General features: G+C 35.0%; 1 protein-coding gene across 1 annotated transcript; it reads left to right on the forward strand.

Moving 5' to 3' along the window:
* The first annotated feature begins 4,705 nt into the window (after positions 1-4,705).
* Positions 4,706-24,562, forward strand: LOC117685405 (uncharacterized). Its single transcript, XM_066086777.1, has 6 exons — positions 4,706-4,994; positions 5,107-5,340; positions 5,572-5,648; positions 17,117-17,339; positions 22,504-22,556; positions 24,443-24,562. Exons 1-6 carry the CDS (start codon positions 4,706-4,708, stop codon positions 24,560-24,562), a joined length of 996 nt encoding a protein of 331 aa, XP_065942849.1.
* Positions 24,563-25,022: the final 460 nt, after the last annotated feature.

Genomic DNA, 25,022 nt, shown 5'->3' on the forward strand with positions numbered 1-25,022 from the left:
TGACCCAAAGCTGGTTTCCATAGCATGTAAAACTTCCTGGTTCAAACGAGAGAGATTTGAGGGCACCAGACACAATGCTTGAGCACTTTGTTGAGCCAAGGTTGAAAACCGAAAGTCGAGTTGTTGTATTAAAGAATCCAAATATGGAAGTAGGTATTTCGCTTGGAGTACTCTTTTGCTGATGACGCAGGAACATGGCTTCTTTGAGATTGCCTTGAGCATTGACGAGGGACAGTCATGACACCGTCTGTTTATTGAGCCATCTCCTCCATGCGATGGAAGACATTGTCATATTCATTATCAACCCTGATATAACCTCGCGCACATGTGCGACCATTCTGTATCCCTCCAATACATCCAAGCTGCTTCCTTGTAATTTCTTACTAAGTCCAGACATGTATTTAAAGAAATTCCGGATGGTTTGAAAGGAGGCAATACATTGTGAATCTGACAATTTTGCTAAGAGACCATTTGCTTCCACAACCGCCTTTGCATCCCAGTTTCTTTCTCTTAACGAAATTGCTTCTAAACATAGCAAAATTGGCTGATACATCTCTTGAAATGTTTGCAGGGCGATGTGTTTCTCTGCCCATCTGGTCTCTGAAAACATATTAAACTTCTTCTTGTCAATTTTGTTTTCAGTTCTTTCATCGTTGATTTCCAGCCTTCGCGTGCGCTTTGGTGAATATTTAAAGAATATACCCTGCTTCTTTAATGTGTCTAAACAGCTTTTACTGATGGCAAGATTCAGATCATGACAGCTACAATAATGATATACAGCTTTAGAATATTGGTCTTTAAATCGTGCTGCACACCCTGAATGTTTTCCAGACATATTTCCAGCACCATCCATTGTTTGGGAACGACATTAGTTCGGATCCAGACCAACTGCATTCATACAAGAGATAATGGATTCACATATTTGCATTCCAGTGATTTCCTCACACTCTATAAATTCTATAAGCCGTTCAATAGGCTTCCCATTGACAACATACCGAATTACAACACCGAGCTGTTCCCAGTTACTGGCGTCAGTCACCTCATCACACTGATAGCCAAAGTATGGACCTATCGGCTGATCTCGAACCGCCTGCACAATTGTATCTTGTATGAACTTCTTAATACAGAAAAGTAGTTCATTTTGTGATGCTTTTGATACGTATGTCGCATTTTTTTTTACAGGATCTCAAATGATCGTCCAACAGGTTGTCACCACAAGATGTTCGAAAATCGAGAAGCTCTTTGAAATTCCCCATGTTTAAATTATCTTCTCTGCAACTTTGTAATGATCTTTTGACCCCAAAGCTAACATTTTGAGCATTTCAATATGTTAAGCTCGCCGTATTGTTGTGACAATGGACACAGAATATAAGTAATGAGTTAGATATATCAACAGCAACCTCCCAAACTTACCCCCAACTAACTCACTGCCAGAGGTCCAGGTATCTCGTCAACAAAGACTTTCTGCCGACAAAAAGAAAAGGTCCACTGCAAAATGTTACAGAGACAATAAGATTATTTAGATTATTTAAGTCTAGTTTAAAAGCTTGTAAAGACGGTTACAATGTACACAATAAGATTTAAGCCAGATCAACAGGAGAATCCTAAAACAAAGACCAAAAATATTCTTAAAAACTCAATTGTTTTGACTAGGGTTCCTGGACAATGCTTGGGTCCAACTTCAGTGTTTGATAAGTTTATATAAACAGTAAACCTAACTTCTTGATAGCTGCAATGCTTATGAACAGTAATGTAACTAGAGCAGAGCTCGTGGCAAAGCCACGAGTAGATCTTCCGTTGTTGCTGCGGGTTGAAAATATATGTGATATGGTGTCAAACGATTATAATGACTAAACTTTCAGTTCTGCTTTTGTTATAAAAACGTGTTGTGATTGAAAGCCTGTATATAAAACGTGTTTTGAAAAAGAAAGGAAGGAAATGTTTTATGAAAACTATTTGTCGAACACAGTTTGTGTAATCGTTTCAAACATTCTTTAAAAAATGAGATGTTTAATGGCAACTTAAATTTTCAAAGGGTAGCAAGCATTGTTATAAACAGTATGTACTCATGATTCATATCAGGAATTGTTTATTTTTTTTAAAAACCGAACCCGCCTACAAAACACGTAACTTTTTCTCTGGGATAACTTCTTTATTTAAATCTTCCTAAGTTTTTGAAGATGTGCAAGTTTAGAATTGTTACGTGCTGACAAAATTTAGTAATTAGTCAAAATTGATGGCCTCTCTGAACTTTTTCTACAGGGAAATGTGTGTCGTCTGATATAATTTAATGATACGAGTAGACTTGGGCATTCAAAATGATATATAATCAGCTAAAAAAAGATCAGCGGGAGAATTGATGCAAAAGCGAGCATCTAAATTTTACACCAGATGGTGCTGTTTATTTAGCCATGGTTCGGAATCCGTAAATGCAGACATACATTGTATGTATATCGATACACCTTTACCTCCTCACCTACAGCCATACAAATTAGGGTGAAACCTTCATATACACATGCATAGTATTATAGTTCTGGAAACTATTTATCTTGTATTTTAATATATTGGGTATTAATTAATTAATACTAAAATTAGTATTCCACTGGCTGTAGCTAACCTTGTAAGTAAATTAAGTTGCATTACAACCTCATAATACACAACTTCATTTAAAAGTTGTTTTTTTTTTTATCAATTTTCATACAATTAGCAATAAATACAATCCCCAATAGCGCACATATATCTCCCTTAAGTGTAACTTTAAGAAGCGCATATATTTTTGAGAGGCAGATATGTCGCTATATTATAGTCTGCAAGTCAAGTGAATTATCATGGTATTTCAAAGAAATAAGAAATATGTCGACACTTGCAGTACTTTGATGATTTCTATGGCAATCTACTGCATTTCATAATGTAGTCGTATTTCCCAAGAACAAAATTTCCTTTGACTTCAAACTTTTAATTATAATACATTATGAATTATTCTGTTCATAACTATAGAAGTTTAGCGTGTTTAACAGGTTAATTTATTAGCCACATTCTCAGGTTACGATTTCACATCTTCAATGTGAAGATGATTGGATTCGAATAATAGTCTTATTGTTTATAAAAGCACCCTTCCAACTGTTACTCAATTACATATGTTCTGAGAAGCGACACAAGATTTTCGGTCGCGATTGAATTAACACATACTGACTGAATAAGCAAACAAATATGTTCAGTGACGGCGGACATAATGAGTAATTTTGTTTAAGATAAACGAATATTTCGTAACATCGAACTTAAATGGCGATTAAAAATAAAAATAATGAAATTTATAAGGAGGCGGACATAATGTGACGATGTTAAACAAAAAGTGGCGGACAATTCGTGATGGCGGACATAACGTGACGATTTTTTCAAAAAAGTGGTGGACATTTCGTGATGGCAGACATAACGTGACGATTTTTTCAAAAAAGTGGAGGACATATCGTGACGGCGGACATAACGTGACTCAACATTTGCCTGTTGTGTTGTCCTTTACAATGTTGATGTTAACCTCATGGAAAGGTAGAACAAAGGTATAATTGTGACTATTTTTGGTATAGAAATCTTCGATAACACCAAAACACAGCACCTCACCAAACTGGTCTTCACCATCATTGTTATACAGAGTAGTGTAGCTATTCCTCTGAGTCACCTTTCGATATGATTTTGAATGAATCATCTGCCCTCTGACCAAAGCACGTTGGTACTGAACAAATTTGCCATCATTTAACGGATGCGTTAAATGAATAAACGGATGCGTTAAATGAATTTCTCCATTGAAGTCATGAATTGATGCTTTTACTTCCTCCCCTTTTCCCACCAAGAAAATGTCGATTTCTACCTCAAACAAAGACTTTCTAAAAAAAAAAAAGGAATACATTTTAAGATTAAAACATTTGTTCTATTCATTCAATGTTTACAAACGAGTTTACATACACCAGTAGCATTCATCATCTTACGCTTTGTATTGATCACTGGTCATTGTTTAGAATCAATGTTGGCACTGAACATTGGCAAGCGTTGTACAATGCTTACAGCTCTTGCAACCTGAAATTAATAACAAAAAGAAATTTCCGAATCATCGAAATATATTTATATGCAATTTACCTAAAAGTAGTACACTTTTATTTTATCTTGCTTTATAAATTAAAATTTCAAAAGTGGAATTTACTGCTATGTTAATACCTGATGTTCCGGATGTTGCGAGCTGTGAAAATAATGTTTGAGCTCTCTGTTGTAATCCTCAAAAGGTAAGCAAGTATGGGTCCATAGAGGCCCATTTTTCAGGACATCAGTTTTCAAATGCAGCAACAGATGAACAGAAAATGTAAGATGTCTTTCTCCTAAAAAAATAAAGCACTCCTTTATTGTCAAATATTTTGATATTGGTAATGAATTAAAAATATCACCTTGACCAAAAAGATGAGTCACGTCAAGTTCTAAAACTTACATTAATGTCACCTTCTAAGTTCATAATTTTATATTACACTTAATCTGCTGCTTTATTGCAGATAAACATTTATATTAATTTTTTTGCTGTATATGATTTAACTTTTGTTATAACACTCTGATTGTTTGAAATTACTTAATATCGTATAAAGAATGTTGTCTATGTCACAGAAATACTAATATCAGCGCTTTATGAAATTAGTTGCAAAAAAGGTTAAACATTTTTTTTATTATGCAGTCATGTCCTAGGAAGCATATCAAACACAGATGGTGCTCCCAACCACTGCTCAACAATGGACTACACAGTGGGGACCTGATGATAGCAGCAGCAGTTCTGTGCTCGGGAAACAACTTTAGCAAGGTGGAATTGATGGCAAAGATCCTAAAACTGCATTTTCCAAGCCAGTCGTCATTTACTCGTATGCAACGCACCTATCTTGTTCCTGCGATTGAAGAAAAATGGGATGAACATCTTCGCAGCTTTCGGACAGAGCTTGAGGATAAAGACGTAGTTCTTCTTGGTAGGTTTGTTGTTGTGGTTTGTTTATAAACCAACAATTTTTTTTTCTTAATTTGATGATTTGAGCTGTGTGTGTATGTATGTGTGTAAACTATTTCATTTTTCTCTGAAAGGGGATGGACGTATGGACAGTCCTGGCCATTGTGCCAAATGTTGTACATATTCCATGATGGAGAATGATAGCAAGAAGATCATTGCGATTGAAACACTTGACAAGAGGGAGGTGGGGAAGAAAAGCACTAATATGGAGAAAGCTGGCTTTCAGAGAGCTTTGGAAGATGTGAGGTCCAGCAACAATGTCACTGAAGTAGTGACTGATGCACATTTACAGATTGGTGCATTAATGAGTATGTTAAACTCTAATACACGTAATAGAATAAATAACATCACTAATAAAGGACATTGCCATTAATAATATATGCGTGTTATTGCTAGCCACATATTATTTGAAACAGAGCTTAACTTTATTTTTAGTATAACTACGGGGAAAAAGGTATCTTTACGTAACATAACGCTGTACAAGCATTACAATCAGTTGTATAACCGCTTAGCATAGTTTATTATTTATTTTATGACAGAACGCCAGTACCCTCAAATTAAACACTCCCATGACATATGGCATGCCGCCAAAAACCTGGGGGAAAAAATTGTCAAGGTAATTATTTTTAACCACATTTAGTTTATTTTATTTATTTCATCTTCAATAAGTTAAAGTATTTAAATGAAAACAATTGTATGGGGCAATTAAGCTTAAAATATAAACAAACATAGATATAGCATTGTTGATGTGGCTGCAGAATAAAAGTTAAGTTTGGAGAGTATTTACGGAATTTTATCGGAATTTAAAGATGTAAGTAGCGTGTATTTGATGTGAGATTTTAAAAGATTAGTGCGAATGTTTCTCGACTTGTTGCAATACTGCTGTTGTCAGAGGCAAAATCCCATCGTGAGCCCTGGACCGGTAAATGTCCGAGTAAAAATAAACTGGTGAATTCGAGAGAATAATGACGTATATCTTCGCTATTTTAAGACCCATCAACTTGAAATTCGGCATGAGTGTATCTTAGACATTATTTTTTTGAAAAATACACGCAAGTGTTTTAAAAAATAATTGATTTATTAGGCTTTTGAACGAGTTGGTAGTTTTTTATCTGGGTCAGAGTTCGACCCCTTTCTTTATTTATGGTTACATTGAAATTAATGTTAAAACGGGCTTGGCCCCTGTGGTTTTCAAGTTGAACTGACAGAAAACATAGGTTTCGAAGTACGTTTTTTCCATCTTTCGATTTGGTTGGTCTTAGGAATTGGGAGTAGGGATCTCTTTCTGCATTGAGGGTCACATAATGACATTGGAGACTCAAAAGCCTTAACTTGATATCTTTGTTAAAAATTTGTCTTTGGGTCTGATCTTTGTAGCATTGCTGAAGAGGGGAAGAATGAAGTGAAGCATCTTTAATTCGTTAAAAAAAGGTCCAATTACGCGTAAGCTGAAAGTGGGCGAAAGGATAGAGGAAATATGCCTCTTGAATAAGATTACTGAAAGGTTTGTGCGCTTACTGTAGTTAAGGGTCAAAAGGTCAAGGTCACTCTTTCAGCGGATATGACCGCTTCGTAAGCCCAGGAGTCTCTCCGACAGATTACTGAAAGGTTTGTGCGCTTACTGTAGTTAAGGGTCAAAAGGTCAAGGTCACTCTTTCAGCGGATATGACCGCTTCGTAAGCCCAGGAGTCTCTCCGACAAGACAGCGTTCACTATTTCTGAATGACGTATCTAAAGTTCCATAATATAAAAAAGCTCATATAAGCACCTGAATTTCTATAAATAAGCATTTTTATAACTGATTAATATACCCCCTCTATATAAAATATTCTTTTCATTTATAGAAATTCAGAGGCCTGTAGTAAAAAGTTTCAGATTAAGTGTCAGAGCTTAAAGCTTTCACAATGTGCCCGGATACGATCTGGTATTTAAAAGCAGCTAAAACTGACATTTTGCAAGGTATGCATTTTGTGCACGTGATAACATTATTTAATTACCAATTAGTAATCCAGAATAGAAATACATTTTGGTCCCCAAGAACTCAATGTTTTCTACCAAACGAATCTCTGAATTCGAAGTGGTATAGAAGAGTTCTTCTTTCATCTCGATTAAGAACATCTCAAAGAACTCTCGCCTCTCGGGGGTCCTCCAAGGAAGGTTACCTCCAATAGGAACCTCAAATTTTTTCGTTGGCATAACTCCTCAATCGAATATCGGAAACAAGACTCCCTAGACACGTCTAAAGGTCGTCCAGCAAGAAACAATATTGTGTATTGATTAAGTACCGCCACAGGCTCATTTTTATTACCCTTACAAATTATATTATACAAATATATTTACATTCATTACTGTCTTTGCCTATGATAACACTGTGTATCGATTTTGTACTATACAGTCCAATAAATTCAAACGACGTATAGTTTGGGCACAAGCGGGGTTTGCTTTTTTATATTCAAATATTTGATCGTACAATTGCTGAAAAATGATATATAAATATTAGTAATAAGGAATCATTTGTTAAATATTCTGAGGTATAATTTCGGGCGGGATGTGATAAAATCTATTATAGAATCCTTTGGGCTATATTGAATTTGAACACGCCCCGACCAAAATTATCGCCTCATAATACTCAATGAATGATTCCTTATTTCTTAAATAAAATATAAAATCTCATTATAAGTAGTTATGCGCTAACAGGATGTCTATGAGTTGAGAGAGAGAGACTTACAATTTCCCCAAGGCCATTTTAACCAATGTCTCTGCATTCTCATCTGATTTTTGTGATTCAATTTCTCCATCTGTTGTCAGTTGCAATTGTTCTTCATTGCTATCGTTTGAATTGCCTCTAAATAAAATGCATGTAGTTAGAGGGGAACCCATTGTGACGTGTTTTGACCGTCTCATTATATTTTTAAAAATAGTTGGGTCTACCATTCCAGTTCCTCCACAGCGATTTCAATGATGTTGTTGTTCCTTGATAACAGAGGTTGAAGTCTGTCATCAGGGTTCAGGAATTTGTCGGCGTTTATGAGAGTCAGCATTTTGTTCCCTTCCATAAGTGGTGATTCATGTAGATAATCTATCAAGTTCTATAAAACAAAACATAGAAACGTTCAATTTAAAATAATGCAAGGAGGGTGCATTTATAATCGTTGGTGCTTTCCATTTACATATATCGTTACATTGATTTGCTTATTTCTTTCATCGGTTTACCTTGGAAAATTTAAAAAAAAAGTAAGCCAGTTTAAAAACTAACCTTGAAACCTTTATTTTTTTTTATTAAGATTACTAAAACAAATAACTCTTCATATGAACTGGAATAATTGATCACCTTCAGATGATTATTGAGTGTTTCAAATTCTTACAATACACGTAAAGTTGACTAATTACAGGAGGTATCGTCCCTAGACTTGAGCACTCTGTATTCCGGCCACCGTCCGTGTATTTAACAGCAATACGCTGCTATCATCGCTATAATCATCTTAAAATTATTTTATCTTTAAACTAGTTTTAGAAATACCTGGACACGAGATTCAAACGGAAAGAAGTGTCTGATTATGTGAACGTTCCATCCAAATCTGACTTCAATCCCATTTGATATGTTTGGCTCGTCTTTGGTCGTGAAACTGTTCGAACTAGTAGATCCAAGATTTATATCTGAGAGGCTGTTATCACTTGATGCAGACGTCAGAATTTCTATTTCCGATGTGTTTTGTTGATAATCCTCTTAAGAGTATACAAATTAACAATGTTTTTTTTTAAAATAATTTTATTTCTTTTAGAATTAAAGGATTTCAGGTTGATGATAAGGTTGATGTTTTAACGATGATATTACTGCAATAACAGAGTATTATGTTTATAAAACTGATGACAACGGTAGCTTCCTTCAGTTTTTTTCTTTGAGTAAATTCGTACCAAATCTCAGAATCTGAAGAGGGGTGTCCTAAGTTCAGTCGTAAATAATCGTTAGGATTACACCGCATGCGTTTTTTCACTTGTTTCAACATGTCACTTAATAAACGTTTCACAAAACCGCTCTCTGATTTCTTAGGAAAAGGACGAAAACTGACCTATATACATTTTGTTTCACTTTAAATTTGCGAGATTGTCGCCCCCTGTCTAAAGTCAGAAACGACTTTTCTTCGTAACCGTTTTATTGACAGGTTTTGTCTTTAAAACTTTTAAATTTCTTTCAATCAATCGCTTTTTTTTTTTTTATATTTTAACAACCTTAATTATTCATCAAAATACTTTCTTCTAAATTCATCCTGCGTTGGACCAAATGAAACAGTATGATAAAAAAGAGTACAGGTTTATATTACCTCCATAACATGTGTTTTACAATGACTCATCATGAGTAACGTGATTAAAAAGGGCGCTTCACCGCTGCGGGTATGTCGCAGGTGTATACAATGATTCATCATGAGTCACGCGCTTCAAGGGGACCCCTTCTGGCTGGTTCGGGTATTGCGCAATGTCCTCCCCAGAGGCTATATAATAGAGCACTTTTCTTCAGATCGTCACACAGAGTGAATGAGCATATTTCAGAAACTCTACAACAGATTATACCTTGTCGAAAGATGGCCACGGAAAATCAACTCAAAATTAACCAGAGGGAGAAATGACAGATCGAACCCTCAAAGAAGTTCGGATTTTCTTAGACAGCAGAAATGGAAGGAGGAGGAAAAGAAACATGCTTTATGATTTCTCTTTTACCCCCTCCATAGAATTAAAAAACGGTATTAGACATGCTGATAAGAGAAAAGGAAGAAGACAAAGAATTCTACAAAATGATCGTCACCCAGGAAAAAATAAGACTAGCTTAGAACCCTCACTTAGTTACAGGAACCTTTATACCCGGAACGGGCACAAAATCCCTCTATCAAAAAAACAAGACCTGCTCAAGGATTACTAAATGTATTACCCAGAAAACGAGTTCGACAGACTGAAATAAGACGTTATTTTGGCGGAGAAACAACTAGAGGAGGCCCAAGAGGAACTACCAAAAGCCGAGAAAAAAATAGCGGCAATGAAGAAAGAAAAAGACGAAATCACAGTCTAGATGAACGAAATAAACGTCAAAGCAGAGCGAGCGAGAAAAGCATACCTAGAGGCAACAATAAAATATGTTTCTTTAAAGACTTTTTTTCTAAAAAAAAGTTGTTCAATTTGTTCATTTACTATTTGTGTTCTTGTTCCAATATATTATTAAAATGTCAATTGCCTTTTTTTTTTACATTACCTCAAGGATATGTTTTTCCTTGTTTAACAAATCAATCATCAAATGGGAATGTGGGCAATAGTCATATTGTCAGTTCCTTGGTAAGAAATTGATGTTGACCTCGGCCTATGCTCTCGGGCAACACTTCGTACCCCAGGACTAACACAATGACTACTGCCCTCATACCCATTTAAGAGATTTATAATGTCTATGAATGACACACAACGACAAACTAGTGATAACAATGGGTCTCATGAGTGACTCAGGTGCCCTAATAGTACAGAGTATATCTGCATTAGAAAAGTAAGATAAAATGAATACTATACCGCATATATTCCCTCTTTGATCTCTCAATCAACAGTGTAGTCAGACACAAGGAACCTGTAAAGAAGTGAACCCACCAAATCATATATATGATGTAATTTATATTAACTACCAGCTTAAATGTCCCATGCTTTGCTAATCCCCTAACCTTGGCTGACTATTTGACTGTCCCCCGGCAGATAATTTGGACAATTTCCCAGCCGCCCTGACATTACCACAAGGATATTTTTTTCCTTGTTTAACAAATCAATCATCAAATAGGAATGTGGGCAATAGTCATATTGTCAGTTCCTTGGTAAGAAATTGATGTTGACCTCAGCCTATGCTCTCAGGCAACAGTTCGTACCCCTTTACTACATTTAACATAATGACTACTGCCCTCATACAGGGAGAATCTAGGAACAAATATGTAAAGTACCTTGATCTTAGGATTTTTTTTTTAAAGAAACTAATTTCAATTAATTTTCAAAAGTAATTTCTGACAATATTTTTCTTCATCAATGGTGCAGTTTTATATGTTGATAATAACTTAAAATAGAACAACGCAACAATAATATCATAACTTACTTCAGCTATAGTGGCACAGTATTTCCTCAGATTCGTCGCATGGACTCTCTCTGGAAATTTGAAGTCACGCCGACTTCTTGAGACGTTCTGACCGCTCTGACAACATCCATATCTGTTAAAATAGGTAATGTATCTATATAATTTTATTTTGTTTGTGAAGGAATGTTTGTGAAGAAAACTAATTCTTACAACACCACTCTAATCCAGAAATGTTTTTCTTTATAACTAAAATCAGATCACTATATCAGCACATGGTAGAAAACTGGAATAACATCCCTACCCGAGTTGGCAAATAAAAAAAATGTTTTCCCCTTTAATGCCAAAATTCTTCCTTGTCAATGGGTTGGCCAGATATTCCATGGCTGGAATGACCTCCTTGGGGATGATTACGGAAACCGAGTTCCATTCTGTTGCAGCAAAATGAAATTCGAAAAGTACATGTATGATCAGAATGAATTCTAAAATAACAGCACTATCACCTTGATTCAAAATTTGTTGCATTTAAGTGTCAGAAACATTTTAAAGTAAATTCCAAGATATCCCAGGCTTAAAATACATATCGAGGTTCTTTTCAACTATTAGAACAGCTTCAAAATGAAAACTTTCGAAATATTGCCAGGCTTAGGCTAGGTTTGGTAAAGAACATCTAATCATGGGGCAAATAACAGCACTGCAGTGAAATTTCTCAGTACCGGCACCACTTAAATCCAGCACCTTCTCAATATCGGCAAATTAAATAGTCCTCGCCAGCTCCTCTTAGGGTATTCAATGAACACATCTTCTTCACTCTTCTGTACCATTTTTTTCTTCCTTCTCTGTCCCATGTCTCTACGCTATAGTCGAAGCTTCACCTCTTGGCTTCCATCCCCACTTGGGCACTTCCATGAGCATACGATCTTCACTCTTTTTACCATGATTTCCTGTTAGGTCAACGTAATTTCCTTCTTCATCACGGTAGGCTAATATCGACAAAGACATAAGACTTGTAGATTTTATTTTAGCATAAATGACAGTTTTTAATCCAATAAACAGATTAAGTTCAGAAATTTCGACCAACACCGGAGACACGCGTTTCACTCAATTACATTCATAATGTTTTTTTAAGTATACCTCCCGAACACTTTCTTTGAAACCGCCATAACTATTACATCCTGCTACTCTGTCATAAAGCTTTTTCCTTACTAAGAGTTATTGTTTAACATTCTATTGAAAAGCAAAGGTTACATAACCTAGTTTACTTTGCTAAATCCGATCACAGCAAGCATGACAAGGTTATCCATCCGTAAAAAATAAACAGGTATGTAAACGTATATCGTAGATTTATTAAGACAAACCTTGGATATATGTTATCGTGGGAGGGACGGGTGTGGTGGTCTTTTCGGTGATGATTGTTTGAGCGATCAAGAGAAGGTGTCTGAGGAGACGGGTGAACATCGAGATCAAGTCCCAGTCACTTACCGAGTTTGATGCAGTTGTCATGAGGGACTTTAAAAATAATTAACTTTTTTAGTGTTAATTCTGACGCTATGTGTGAGGAGAAGAGTCCACGATGTACCAATTCAAGTTCGACCCCCACACCACCACCAGTCATGCCAGCTCCTCAACCATGACCACACCGCCGTTCGACAGGGCAGAGGCGCCCACCCAACAGACTGACTTGTTGACTTATCCAACCTCCTTTTGTAATGATAAACTTTTTAACATATTGACTTTTCTGAAGTTCTTTATGTATTTAATAAACGAAAAATAAATATTAAAAAAGATCTAGTTTCACAAGACTAAGACTCCGCGAGTTTTCTAAGCTAGAGATACTTTGCATAAAAATGCTGGGTATTACCTTTCGACAAATGTAAAACGATGAAAATGGGATATCTACAGTATTATATAAGGTAATTTTTTTCATAAACATCTAAAATTTATTTTATGTTTTTTTTTAGACTAACGATGTTTGGTTAGATGCCAGGCCGATTATAATTCACTTAACCCCGAGAGCCCCTATGTTTAGACTGGTATGTATGATTCATTACATTTTTATCTCTACAATGAAATAACAAAACAATATGTAAAATATTGATTAAGTAACATTGTGTAAGTTACAAATGTTCATTCAAAGAAATAACTGAAATAAACTATGTTAAAGAATTTATACGTATACATATTCTATAGGTAAGAAGGAGAATATAATTTACAGAGACGGAGGAAGGTGGGGAGGTGAGCACTCTGTTTGATTCACCGGCACGGATGCAGGCGCCTGCAGACACGTTAAATATATTTTAAAATTCGTGAACAAAGATATAGAAATCAAAACTATATAGAAGCATACCTTGCATGTCTGCTGGTGTCGTTGACATTTTTTCTCATCAACATATTCAACGCTGCGGTTTTCACATTTAAATAATTTATCTCTGCGCTCAATGTGGACATGTGCGGTGCGATGAGATGAAAACTTGAACGTGTAGTCGCAGTACAAACATTTAAATTCCGCTTTGCACACCCTAATAGTTGTCTTTTCGATTCAGAACTTCTTCACAAATATCGCATCGAAAACATTCTGATTTTTCATGTACCTATCTATTATGACGCGTGAGAGAAGATTATGTTACAAAATGACTTGTTGCATATGATACAAAATGACACTCAAAAACAACCACACTTTGCAAATGCTATTGACAACTGAACTAGACTAAAAGTACATATCTTTAACATATATGTTGTATATCGTTCGTCATGAAATTACATTATTTTACTTCTTGGTTCTATTGCCGGGTTGATAGATCTGACCGGATGTTGTCCGGAAATTTACATGTTTCTTGTAAACGCAAGTGTTGAGGATTTGCTATTAACTTTAATCATAATTTTGTGATATTTCAACCCCTTAAGCTTTCCTTCAATTAAAACCTTGTAAATTGTTTGGTTGTGCTCTCCCGACCGACTCAATTTCTCTACATTCCAGAACACGAAATATATTTTATTATATTGACACGGACAAACTACATTGCGACCGACCTCCGTCTCACGAGGCCTTTTATTTCAGTTTAAAGAATGCCAATATTACCGACGAAGAGTATGCTGTCTGTCAAAGAGTGTGGAACGAAAAGAAAATGACAACCTTTCGCGATTTTCTAGTCTGGTACAAAAACCTTGATGTCGAACCTTTCGTACAAGCCGTTAAAAATTTGCAAAAGTATTATTTCGAACGAAACATTGATAAATTCAAATGTAGTATTTCGGTACCAAGTCTTGCACGGCGAGTGTTGTTTGGAAGTGGTACAAAAGAGGTAGCTAGTTTGAGAATGAAGATGTATATGACACCATCAAGCAAAACATCATTTGGGTTCGGGCATAATTTTCAAACGCTACCACGACACTGGAAGTATGAATCCATTTGTAGATATATGTAAAATACATGGTTAGTGTCATAAAATAAGAGCTATATGACACTTCGGTAGGAAAATGAAATATCACAAACCGCTTGGTTTAATACAATGGCCGATATAGAAACAACATTAAGATAATCTCTTTATCCCGCAAAAAAGATCGATAAATGAATTTATTGTTTCAGTAAGCATTGTGGCAACGCACTTTGAAAGAAATTTGGCACTTTGAATTTTTTTTTTTCATTTGTTGATTACAGGAAAAAGGCTCCTACCCCCTCATTTTTCCCTCCAAAACATATGATATTCAGCAACTTAGATTAAATGTATAATAACAGAAAAAAATACGCTTTGTTGTAAATTAAGTACAGTTATATTGAAAAAAAAAACGAGCTGGTCAAACAATATTGTATCAATAACGTATCCTGTTTTAGCTCACCTGAACCGAAGGTTCCAGTGAGCTTTTCTGATCACCTGAAGTCGGTTATCTCTCTTTCTCTCTCTCTCTCTCTCTCTCTCTGTGCGTGCTTGTGTGTATGTGTGTGTGCGTGCGTGGGTTCGTGGGAGAGAAAGAGAGAGAGAAAGAGAGAGAGATTGTTAGCACAACGCACGACGAAGGACGACAACCAATTGCAAAAGGTCACCATATAATAAAAACATTATTTTCATTTCAGTCTCGAACGTCATAAATACTACAAACACCAACAAAAGGCAAAATCCTATCTAAACAGGTATCTGTCACTCATAATAGACGGAATGGATCAGAGTAAGACTCAACTCCCGCACTTTGTGCATGCCAGTAAATTCATCTCCGCCATGTGGAGGTTGCGTCTGCGATTGGTAGGGGTGATAGTACATGGGATTGGTGTATACGCCTTTTTCGATTTATTTGAATACAGCCATTCAACCAATCTGACATTATCTGTTTTGCTGAGTGTCATTTACATGTTGAGGGAGTCTCTTCCAGATGTCCTCTATCTCCAAATGGACAACTGCGCGAGGGAGAACAAGAATAGGGAATGATTTGCAACAATTTTTTACCTCAAAAATTCATCTCAGTGTTCCATATTTTTAAAAGTTGTTTTTTTCTTAGTTTTCTTGGTTTAGGAAAATCAATATTTCCTTCTTGATGGTGGGCCATACCCAGATGGTGGGCCATACCCACGAGGACATTGATCAGGTGTTTCAAAGTACGAATAACAGTCTTATCATCTTATCCTCACTCTTTGGTTGTTTCTGCATTTAAAAGTGCCCTCCCTTTTATGTTGCAGGGGGGGGGGGGGGGGGGTGGGGGTTATATACAATAAAGTAATAAAAGCATGTGCATAAAAACACTCACTTTGAAAAAATGGTGTTCTAAATAAGTGATTAAAATTGCAAGATAATGCAATAGCAATAGCAATATTGCATTAAACAAACCCACACAAACACACCAATGAAGATGACATGTCCTAATGTTTCTTCGGTATATCAGATTCAGCCACTGGTTGTGTAAACATGCAGCAATGACCCTGGAAAAGCTGATGGAGGGATTTGAGAAATGTTATACTCCAACACCAGCAAGCATACGGACCTCCACGGTGTTCAACATCACCGAGTGGCTTATTCCACATCTTAACACCATCAAAAACCACTCCAAGCCACATATTTTTAAAATCGCAAAAGATGACAATGGCAGGGCTAAAATTTTTTGGAAAGAGTGGTCTACAGACAAAGTACGTGCCGTAAAGTTAGAGATTTTAACAAATGTTGTAACAGGTCGGGTACACTACCTTATATGGATAGCATTATTTAACACGTGACAGTATTTACGTCAAACAGATTCTCCAATCCAGTGAATGAGTTGCAATGCATGACGTTTTACAACGTGTTTACGATTCAACAAACGCACGTAGTTTTTGTCCGTTTTATTCACAATATTTAATTGCTTGCCGGAATGTTTGTACATATTGATTTTTACTTTACAAGGTAAAAAAGGAAATATTACCTACCATTAAATTTGTTCCATGCTCACATTGAAAAATCCCGTTGTTTTAGTTGATCAATTGTTGCCTCAAATAATGATCAGTATTAAGCGACTGACAAACAAACGCATAAAAGTACAAACAGGTTTTGGTGACTTTATCATTGTACACTAGAAATAAATACAGGTAACTGTACATTTTTAACATACATGAATAGCCACGATAGTAGAAATGCACAAATATACAAACGCAGAAGCGCAAGCTATGAAGCATATAGTATTTTGTCTGTTAACCATTCTGATGAACGTCACTGAAGAAAATATCAAAGCGCATTCTACTAAAGTTGTCCCAAATATGGGATATCACGTGAAAAAAAGGTAAAGAAATCCTCGACTCCAAAGCAGGTACTGTACTCTTCTTTTCTCTGTGTGTGTTTGTGTGTGAATAAACTTTAAAAAGTAAGGTATTTCTTTCTTTCAGAACCAAATTCTCAGGACAGTGCGAGCGTCTTTGATTTCGGCGATGACGAAGATGTGCCCTCCGGTAAATAATCATTATACACTTATACATGCACATTCAATAACAAAACTCCCACGTTACAGAATAGTAACTCATTTTAAATATTTCTATTTAGGTCATTATAGGAAAGGCCTGCGGACCCAGAAACTCGACACAAGAAATCCAGGTAGACGATTTTGTTCTGGTGGACATTCCAAAGTATGCAGGAGATTGGCTTCAAGTCTGCTGCATTCTGTCTATTGATTGTCAACATGTGACTGTGAGGTGGTACAAGGGATCCAAGACGACTGCTTGGACTCCGTGTACTAGGCGTGTCAAGGGCGCCCGAGGGAACGCGGGTAGGTTAAGGCAACTCCGAGTTTAATGACCGTCAAAATTATGATCAATTTAAAAACTGTTTATTTTTATGAAAACAGTGCGGAATATTAATACCAAGTGAATGTGTTCACCAAGATTTTATTTTTCTACTTCGGAATCGACTCGATCTTTGAAGCTGCCGTACCACGGTATCACGTGACAGTTAAAAATATATCACTTTTTTACCTTAACAAAAAATCACTACCCCGAAGTTCATTTGTATGTTTGCTACAATAATTCGATCGGCAATTAGTTCATGTTTATTAGTATTACTGCTAGAATCCTATTGTTAATCGCATAAAATAAATAATTTAAATATTTATCGGAAACCCTCTCAACTTTTATAATTTCATTGAAAATACTATGTATTTTTCATTTAAAACAAAGCACAGGGTTCTAGCAGCACTTTTCAAGTAGTTTAGGTCATATACCGTTGATAAGTCATCCTTCATAATATCCGGGGTAGTGTTACACTTTTGCCTTTTTTGTACACACTGACAGGGAAAAGGCTGGTGAGGCCATATAAATGTCGATCTGCTTACCTTTTAAAACAAAATATCCATGCCTGTATTATCCTGATTGTATCCTAACTGACACTCAACTGACACTCATCTAAATCTTAGGTATCTGTATTGAATAAGTCTTATTTCGGCATGGTTTACACTGCATTCCGAGGATTTGTCTCCCGACATGGTCTTCTCTATTAAACATGCTTGTGACGTCATCAATGATAATTATACGTAATAGAGAGAATTCGAAGATATATTCAGTTAGAATAGTTTCTTGTGATATTTTATCCCTGTAGTTTTTATAATTTAAACCAGAGATAAAGTTAAAATCAACAAGTTTCTGAATAAAATATGACATCATGCTTCTTATTGTGACGTCATATCGATAAGAGGAATTTGATCGCTGAGAGTTGCCTTATCATACCCGCGAAGACTGCATGAGCCCTGGACTGATCTCAGATCTGGAGACTGGGATTTTCTCTCACACCGTCCGGATTGCTCCCAAAGAAAATCAGAGATGATTTGGACGTATATGAACAGTATTAACACGAGTAGATAATGAGGAGTGTTTCATCGGGGGCGGAAGTTGTCCGCTCCGAAATGAATGTTTTATGTTCTTATTTTCATGGGAGTGTTTAACAGGGGGCGGAAACGGTCCGCTCAGAAATGTATATTTAACTTGTCTTTATCATATTCTTTTGCGTAAACTGCCCCAAATCATTTTATTTCTTACAAAATAAATAAATATTGAATTCATTTCTTAAATACGCGGGCATGTTAAGGCTTCCCGATGCGATATGTAGAAAGTCACTTGTCTGTACTTCATACGATATGACGTCATAATTAACTTTGACGTCACGATCTGCATTCCTGTCGATAGTTCTCGGGGAATGTATCTTAACGTTAAAAGTGAATTATATCAAACCAGTATAATACCGCATGTTTCCTTTATATAGATGTTGCAGTTAATTCTAGACGTACAGAATTCATTTATATTAAAAACCAGTATCAAATAATCGGCAGTTTTAAAGCTTCGTTTTAAGTTAAAGACTATTTATAAACTAGTGGTTTGGAGACTCTCCCTGCTACTTGTAAACAACTGAATGAAGAAATTTTAATGCATGTAAATCCAGCTTGGCGCAGGTGAAAGATCAACACAATTTTAGAATATTTTACGTAAAATTGGTAGAGAATATAAGTACCAATGTGAATCGTGCTGCGGAAACCTACGGATTTACCCCATTTTTTTGTAAATCGCTTTTGATTAGTAAAAATGTGCATTATTTTGATGATTTTGTGGAATGTTTCAACAATATCTTCTATAAACGAAATATCTATTTCTTTCCCAAGCAAGAACTTCAAAGTTTATTACTTAACAAAGGATTTTTCTTAAAAATATGTATGATTTAATGTCATTAATCACCTGCGCCGATGCGTTTTAACTAGATCATTTGCAATATTAGGATTCGCCTGTCACGTGATTACGAAGTACATATGACGTCACAAAAATGCATCAAATATAATGTTTAACATCGATGTCAATAAATGTAACATAGATTTAAAGAAATACTCCAGGTAAAATTATTTTTGCCATGATTCAAATAATATCGTTTTCCAGCCGTATTTTAGCATCGGGACGCCTTAACAATGCTGCGTAGCTATTTTATCCTAATCCCCAAGCTTTGTGGTGTATAAATTAGGGGAGGGGGTTACATGTTCGTGGTTGCACAGTTTTCCTATTCCTAGCAGAAACTCAACACAGGTACATATATGCTTTAAATTTAAATAATTCAGATTCATTAGATGACAATCATTTTTATAGAAGGATACATAAACGACCCGTATATATTATTAAACGTAGCTGAAGATCTAGTGATCTGTAGTCTGCTTTGATGGACGATTCTAAATGCTTTTGTCTCCTCTGAATTTTGGACTTGTCCTATTGTAAGTAATACGGGAAGATTTGTCCGAAATCGACTGCTTAACTTGAATGTTATAAACTCATAAGAACAAAAACGTGACTCAAACCAAGCTATGTAACTTGCTTATAATTCTACGATTGACGCTGAAATTTTGGTTGATCAATAGAAATGTCTTGCTAAAAGGATGATATGCTGTAACTACTTTCTGGTGCCCCTTCTTGAACGATGAATTGCCTAAAATCTACACAAATTTTTGATAGTTATTCAAACACTAGTAAATGAAAACGACCCTTTTCTCTTTTACACATATAATTTTTTAAAATACAATAACTAGTAAGTAGTGGAGGGAGAAAATTTCCCCTTATGCCCTCATGTATTTTAATCGTTTTATAAAGTGATTATTGGTGGGGCTAAAATAAAGGGAACTGGAAGTTAATCGTGAAAACCAACTGAAAATTTAGTTATTTATATTGCATATGATCTTATTTTTGGTAAAAATGGTATTCCAGATAAATATGTCAAAGATTAAGTATATGCAAAAATAAGTGAAAATTCGGATATTCATTTTTTGTTAATATACTGAGGGGCCACATGGCACAATATCCTTTGAACGCCCATATAAAGCCAGTGTTGCTCAGGTGAGCGATGTTGCCCATTGGGCCTCTTGTTATTAATAGGGGTTTTCCGCCAGGGACAAGGAATGTACCTTTTTATGAGATGAAAAACAACGAGTAAAATGCCGGATTTTCCCATCTTTGTAAACATTATCACTTGAATTTTCGATGCCAGTTGTTTAGGCAGGGGTGAAAGGGCTCGGACATGATTTTAAAGCATATGTGTAACATTTATGTAAACAAAACTCGTGCCTTTGTGGATGGGTGTGTTTTTAGCTACAAGATTGGTCAGGAACAATTGTTTTTAAAAAAAGTTGTAAAGAGGGATTTTCCCAGAAGTTTGTTTTAAACTCGCTACCCGTGTCTAAAGTTGCGTAATTTTGTATCAGGCTTTATAGTAAAAATTAAGTTAACAGTGGTGTGCAACCTGAGAGGATCCATCTAAAATTTTTATATAAATTCCAGTCGCCGAAAACTTAATGAAAAATGTTATTATCAGTTCAATGATTTATAAATACCCGTAAGATTTTTACAACAAAATTATCCTGATAACAGTACCAACGAAAATACCTTTCCACGAACCACCTTTTTATAAATGATATATTTATATTTATTTAAGGATTTGGAGTATTTGCTACTCAAAGTTTCATGAAAGGAGAATTCCTGCTAGGGGACAGACTTACACCCCAGGAAGCGGAGCAAATTAAGAAGAGAAAAGGAACGACATAATTACATGGGTTTTTTTTACTTGGAATGGAAAAATGTGTAAGTGTGTGGTTGAAATATCAAGATACTTTGTGATAAACACTTAAAAATCTCTAAAATTCGTTAACCAAATTAAAGCTGAACACAGCTCGTAAATAGGCACAGGCACACAGGTGCCTGGTAAATAAACCGATTCCGTTACACCCGATTGCACACCTGAAATTGTGGCAGACATGTAGTATTTCTTTCGTTGTATTTGGATTTTTCTGCATTTTATTCTAATTTTTCGTGGATATTCTGTTTGTAAATAACGCGTTTACCTGATTATTTGATGTTAGTACTTTCCTGGCTTGAGAACAGCTTGTGCATAAAACTTGATAATTTCATTGGGACAGAGTAACACAGTGAAGCAAGATGTAATTAAGAGAAATGGTATATATATAGGGGTTGTAGGGAAAGCAATGCTGAAGAAAAAAATGGTGGACAGTGCCTATGAACGAACAGTGTTTAGCTGTTAATTAATGTCTTATTTTCTCAGATAAAAAGGAGGGGGGGGTTTATATATGCAATTATGACATAATTTTTCTAGAGGAGACAGAAAACAAACATTGCTTATTACAAAGTGGCATTTCAGACAAACTTTTATCTGTGTTTTGTAGTATTGATGTCGTTTTGTTAACGACGAAAAGCATGGAAATGCAGTTATGAAGTTGAACATTTTTAACAATTACCCAAGGCTTTGTTTCTTCGCTGCCAAAGACATTGATCCTGGCGAGGAGATACGTTACGACTATGGAGATGAAAATGCTCCTTGGCGAAAGGTATTATTTCACTTTCATATTTTATAAATTAAATATTTAAGGTGTATATGTATGCATATAACTTGGCATTAACTAATACTACACAAGAGGTCATCATTTACTAAAACTACACAAGAGGTCATCACAGATCATCTTTCGCATTCATTTATTAACTAATCATAAATTAAAGCACCGTCATTTTGCACCAGAAGCGCTAGAATATGAAACCTCCTCTTTAAGTACATCATACGTAACATCATTTTGCGGGAACAGTATTTGACTCCTCGTGATTGCCGATTAAGTGTATAAAATAAACTTGTATTGTTAATGAAGGAAAGAGAATGACAACAATTATTCTGCACATAGACTAGTATATGCACTTTTTGTCTGTTTTTAGAAATAAAGAGAAAATAGAGAGGAAAGAAAAGGTTCTATTTGTTGTTAATTACAAATTATTATGAAAACTGTACCTGAATTCAAAACATTAAATGATGTATGAATTGAGGTATTAGTATGACTCAATATGTAATGACATTGGTTTAACTAGGAAAAAAAGTTGGATTGAGTAATACTGAATTTTCTTTTACTGTAACAGTTGATGAGGAGGATGATGATAATCCCTTTGATTTATTGAGAGAGACAACAGAGGTTAGGCATATAGTTATGTGTCTATGTATATAAAAACAGCAGTTAAGTACTTACAATGTATTTACACTGGTGGTTAAGTACATGTTTTCTGTAGTCAAACATGGTTCGTCAGTATTAAATATGCAAATGCCTGATTAACTACACTATTAAAGTTTGGATTTTTTTTATTACCATGTATATTGAATATTGATTTAAAATTATTGGAAATATGGCTTTTCGATGTAATATAGTACTTACATAATAGTACCACTTTAAAGGGGAGGGGGATACATGTATTTTTATCATATCATACATGTCTTTGAGTGTTTTACATGCTGTCTTTGAGTGTTTTACATACATAATAATATTATAGACATTCACCATTATTCCATCACACTTCAATTTTAAGGAATTAAAAGTTCACAAGTAAATTAAAATAATCATGATAATTATCATTACACGTTACATTTATTTTAAGATGATTATATTTTCTACATTAAAATATCTACAAAACAATACTAAGGTGACAGTCTTGTGTGACTACAAAACATGTACAATCTATCAAAATGTAAATAATGTCTAGAGTATAAATATATAGAAAAATTAGAAAAATAAACAAATATTCAAGGTGAATAGACTGTTTTAATCCTGCTTTCGTGAACACACCTCTGTAGGCCTACACTCCTACTATGTACATGTAAGTGCATGTCCCATGTACATGTCTTCAACAGTGTTAAACTTGTGATCTGTGCCTTATTTTGGTTTACTTGTATATACATGTATCAATGTATAACATAGATCCCATAAACCAATATGCTTCGAGTTGTTTTGAGTAAATAACACAAGGAAATGAAATAACAAGATTAGCTCGGTATATCAATAATATGTGAGATTTTTTAAATCAAATCGCCTAAGAAATTCGAATCGATTCTGCAAATGATACAGAATTTCTTTTCTTATCAACCCATGTGGCAGGGTTCTACATTGAACAAAAATAACTTATATATGATGTAGGAACTAAACTTTGCCATTAAACTATATCCACAGATTAACACATCTGAGATATGTCTATAAACAGCTGATAAATTACACATGCTGTGCAAATGCTCAGGAGTAATTGTAAGATTTACAAGTATATTCGGAACTCTACTGAATCACAACAACAATTAGTGCGTTTACAGTAAATTGTATGCAAAATTCTTCCATTACTGCACTTCAAATTTTAAGTAAAGCTTTATCAGGTGTATATGTTTAATATGACAAGACAAAAAGCTTGTATTTTGTCTTTGTGTCATTTGTTTAGTGTTTCCAGACCAAATTGAATGGACTCAGCCACTGACATTTTTTCATTGTAAATAATGTAATAAATGTGTTCTTAATTTAACATTCTAAGCTGAAAATATTTTAGATGGTCCAGTGGGAGCAATGCCCCCTTTCTCTCAACCAAAATTTCCCTTAAGTTAACGTTTAGAAAATTGATTTTTGGGCCATTACCCCCACCGCCACACACACACTTTTATCATAATTACATTAATTATATACATGTACATAAATGATGTACTTTTAAAGTTATCCTAAACTTGAAGTAAGTTAAACGAAGAAATTGCCGGGTATGAAAATAATACTTTGAAATTTAGTCTCGTTTTCGATTTCTTGAACTTACTATTATCATATTGATAATATAGTCTCATTAAAACCATTTCCCTTCTCCTTCCACTCGCCAAGGTCTGATAGACCTGTATCAATAACAGACTATCTCCACTTGACCTCCACATCTGCATACAATCTAAATTAACACCTACTTAGCAAAGATATGCCTTTATCTGTTTAATGAGTGGTGCAATACTCAATCTAGAGGTTACACAGAAAATAGCCATGAATTAAATCTTTTTTGTCTCCATTTGAAGAGTTCCAATCAATTTTCTAAAGCTCTAATTGGTAAGAAGAAATGGTCGTGTAAAGATGACCTTTTATCAATACAGGGTCTGTCAGGCTCTGACAAGTGTAAGGAGAAGGAGGTGTTTTAATCAGACTGATGGACAATCCTTCCCGACACGAAGTTGCGACGGAAGCCATACTCGTTGCTTTGCAACGAGCTCGGCTCTAGTTTTTAGAAAAAAGAAGAGAAAAAAAAACCCAAAAAACAACACGGGTATTAATTAATCTTTCAGCGAACTAACTGTTACTATAATCTTAATTTAATCATAATGATTTACTTTTTATACATTTCTAAGCACATTTGATAACATAGAAAAATATTAAATTTAGAGATGATTGGTGAAAATGTTTGGGACACTGATAACATATAACAAGAATGCTTAAATTAGAGACAATTAAATGTTTGAGACATTAATAATTATTTACCAGTACATTGAATATTACTGATAATGTTCTGGGTTTTTTTTAAAGCAATATGAGTTGCATGATAGCCTTATTTTAGTGGGAGAAGCCTTAATTGAAGCAAAATTGAATTATTGTCGTCCTGTA

The sequence above is a fragment of the Magallana gigas genome, chromosome 1 (assembly GCF_963853765.1).
Source record: "Magallana gigas chromosome 1, xbMagGiga1.1, whole genome shotgun sequence".
NCBI lineage: Eukaryota > Metazoa > Mollusca > Bivalvia > Ostreida > Ostreidae > Magallana > Magallana gigas.